This window comes from Notothenia coriiceps, unplaced genomic scaffold (genome assembly GCF_000735185.1).
Source record: "Notothenia coriiceps isolate Sejong01 unplaced genomic scaffold, NC01 NC01_scaffold00015991, whole genome shotgun sequence".
Taxonomy (NCBI): Eukaryota; Metazoa; Chordata; class Actinopteri; order Perciformes; family Nototheniidae; genus Notothenia; species Notothenia coriiceps.
In genome coordinates this window covers 516-3,379 of record NW_011348692.1, presented here as the reverse complement: position 1 = coordinate 3,379, position 2,864 = coordinate 516, and the positions used below count along the sequence as shown (strand labels likewise).

At 39.8% G+C, this 2,864-nt stretch overlaps 1 protein-coding gene across 1 annotated transcript; it reads right to left on the bottom strand.

The window, feature by feature from the left end:
- Positions 1 to 850: 850 nt before the first annotated feature.
- On the bottom strand, positions 851 to 2,419 carry LOC104949368 (exocyst complex component 3-like). Its single transcript, XM_010775729.1, has 2 exons — positions 2,156 to 2,419; positions 851 to 1,033 (listed from the first exon to the last, which is right to left on the bottom strand). The coding sequence occupies exons 1-2, from the start codon at positions 2,417 to 2,419 to the stop codon at positions 851 to 853; spliced, it is 447 nt and encodes a 148-aa protein (XP_010774031.1).
- Between the last annotated feature and the right edge of the window lie 445 nt (positions 2,420 to 2,864).

Below are 2,864 nucleotides of genomic sequence, written 5' to 3'. Positions count from 1 at the left end.
ATTAAAGTTAACAGATATTGTTCTAAACTGTATTAAAGTAAACATGTATTATTGGGGACTGTTTTCAAGTAATCCTATATATATATATATATATATAACCTTCTCACTCACACTCACTGACCTAGATACCAGCACACACACATATTCTTTTCAGCACACACACATTCTTTTCAGCACACACACATATTCTTTTCAGCACACACACATATTCTTTTCAAGGTCCTTTCTGGGCACCAATATATCTGTGTACAATGTTTGATTGTCTGGGAAAGAATAGTTTGTGTGAAATATTCCTTGGGAAAGTAAAGGAGTGAATTAAGGTGCAAGATAGAAGATTGATTCTGTCCTTGGGTAGTTCCGAAGCTCTCACGCTCTGTTCAGAAGTAAAATACATTTTTCCCAGAACTCTGATTCGCTTAGGAGTGAAATCGACTGCCTCCAAATCTGTCTATGTATACTGATGTTTATCCATCCACGGGGCTTCCTGTTTCTGACTGGCTGGTCCCGATACCTGTATCGCACGGCAGTAGAACTGGAAGTCCGGAGTACTCTGTAACTTGTATGGGTTTTCTTTACCATTAAAATCAATCAGATTATTGTTATAACTTTTAAGCCGGTGTTTTGAACTCCTTCTTCTTATTAATGTGACCAGGCTCATCTAACGGACGGCGCGGAGCAGAGGTGGGCTTTAAGCCACCACCACTGTTTTATGTTTGCTCCAACACTTTCCACAAGAAAAAAGGCGCCATTTGGACACGGTCCCTAAGTTAGTATTTCTGATGTGATCTGCTTCATGACCTTGTGTTTATATCTGTTCGCTGCTGACAGAAACACACTGACTGTGTATGTGTTACCTGTTGAAGGTGTTGTAGTGCTGGGGGAAACACTGCACCATCAGGTTCTTCACAACGATCAGGTCATCCAAAACATATTTCCTGGTTATTTCTAAAAGACGAACCAGCCACATCTTATCAGCCTCTCTGGTCACTGACTGGGTGCCCTCAATGCGGGTGCTGACCGTCCCCTCCAACACCTGCAACACACACACATCAGGATCTCAGGAACACACCCAGGAAACTGCTTTAGAGTCGCTACGGTTTCCCAGAAAACTACCTCTTACCTTAATGTTCTAAACGTTCATTGGCCTTGTCTGATTCTGCAGCTAAACAAATATAATATTACCATGAATCCTAAAATGTCCCATACTTTCAGTTTCACAACACGTAATTACTTTGTTGAAATGCTTTGATGAGCGATAACACTGGAAACATAACGAGGCTGCTGGAAGCTGGACCTGATGTCTTACAACACTGAAGGTTTAGAGAAGGTGTTCACACTGTAGGCCACCGTCAGTTCTGCTGAACTCTCCCTGGCTCTGCATATTCAAATGATTCTTAGGCTGGCAATAAACGTATTTGCTTTTAGTCAGAGCGTGCCTACACTTCAAAAACAAAAAACAGAGTAGCCAACTAAAGATTAAGATGGACGTTATAGCTGTTCTCTACACGAGGCCTACTTAAATGAACAATAACATTCTAATATTTATAAAGTCTAATATTGAATCAATATAATGTTATAATGTGTATTTATAAATAGATAAGAATTAGCGCAAAAATTATTAAACATTTACATTTCATGTCTTAGTGTTAACAGTAGCAATGTACAAGGAAACCCTACTGGTGGTGACATCATACACACACACATCCATGTTCCAATGAGGGCTGGGACAAAGGCCTCTCAATCATGATTCTGACAAGAATCAGGCTCCATATACTTTCCATACATAAACATAGGACATTATAGACCTGTCTGCTGTGTAAATGTTTGTGAAGAGAGAAAGGAACAAAAGAAGAGCAAAAATACTTGCTAGAAAATGGATAGCAGCTATTTGTGTGGAAGGAAAAGTCTGGAGTTAGGTGAGCAGGAAAAACCTAAAGTGTTGGACTAAAATCTAGATTAATTATTTTAAAAAAGGGGGAAGAAAATAATAAAAGATAGGAGGCTTGTTAAATATAAAATAGAAGGGTTGTATAAGAATAACAAATCTAACGATGAATAAGAGAGTAAGTTGGATGATGACAAAGGATCAAAAAAGAGTGAGCCAATTCATGTTCTTCATAATTGAGTAAGATGTATCCTCTGATCCTCCTCTCACCTCGAACATCTTGTCCTTCCAGCGTTTGGGTCTCCCAGGAGGGATGAAGCCGCTCTGCTTCTTCCGGTCCACCATACGCCGATCGATCTTCACCTCCCGCTCGATGATACGAACCACCGACACCAGCATGGTAGGGTCCCGGCGGACCGTCACCATGGACCTCTGCAGAACCATCCACAGCTGCTTGGCCAGCTCATCGGAGAGACCCTGAACCTGGAGATCCACAAACACACTAACTCTGAGTTCTGGTTCGCTAGGTAACATGTAGGAAGACAACTGTGTCCACCAGAAAGGTGAACTATGTTAAGCTTAAGACTTAATCAGCTCGTAAACGTATAACTTATATTTGTACAACTATACAATAATAAGGTTCCTTTTTTACAAATAGATTAATATTATCAATTGAGCAGGGTTCATTTGACTTTATCTATGTTTTCATTACGGCAGCAAGAAGACACTGTTCACTGCAGCTAGCAGTACAAGGCCCTCCTTCCAAAACTTGACATATTCTTTACAGTTTTAAGTCAAAAAGGAGAAGTTGTGAAAAGAAAAACAAATGAGCTGCTGTCATGTTATTGTCTAAATATTCTACAACTACACAACACATTATGAAATATTAAATAAAAGCATTTAATGCCAGCCAGTATCCAGGTCCAATAAATAAAGTGTTGGCATTGTGAAGTGGCATGGAATTATGGCAATTGTTGCC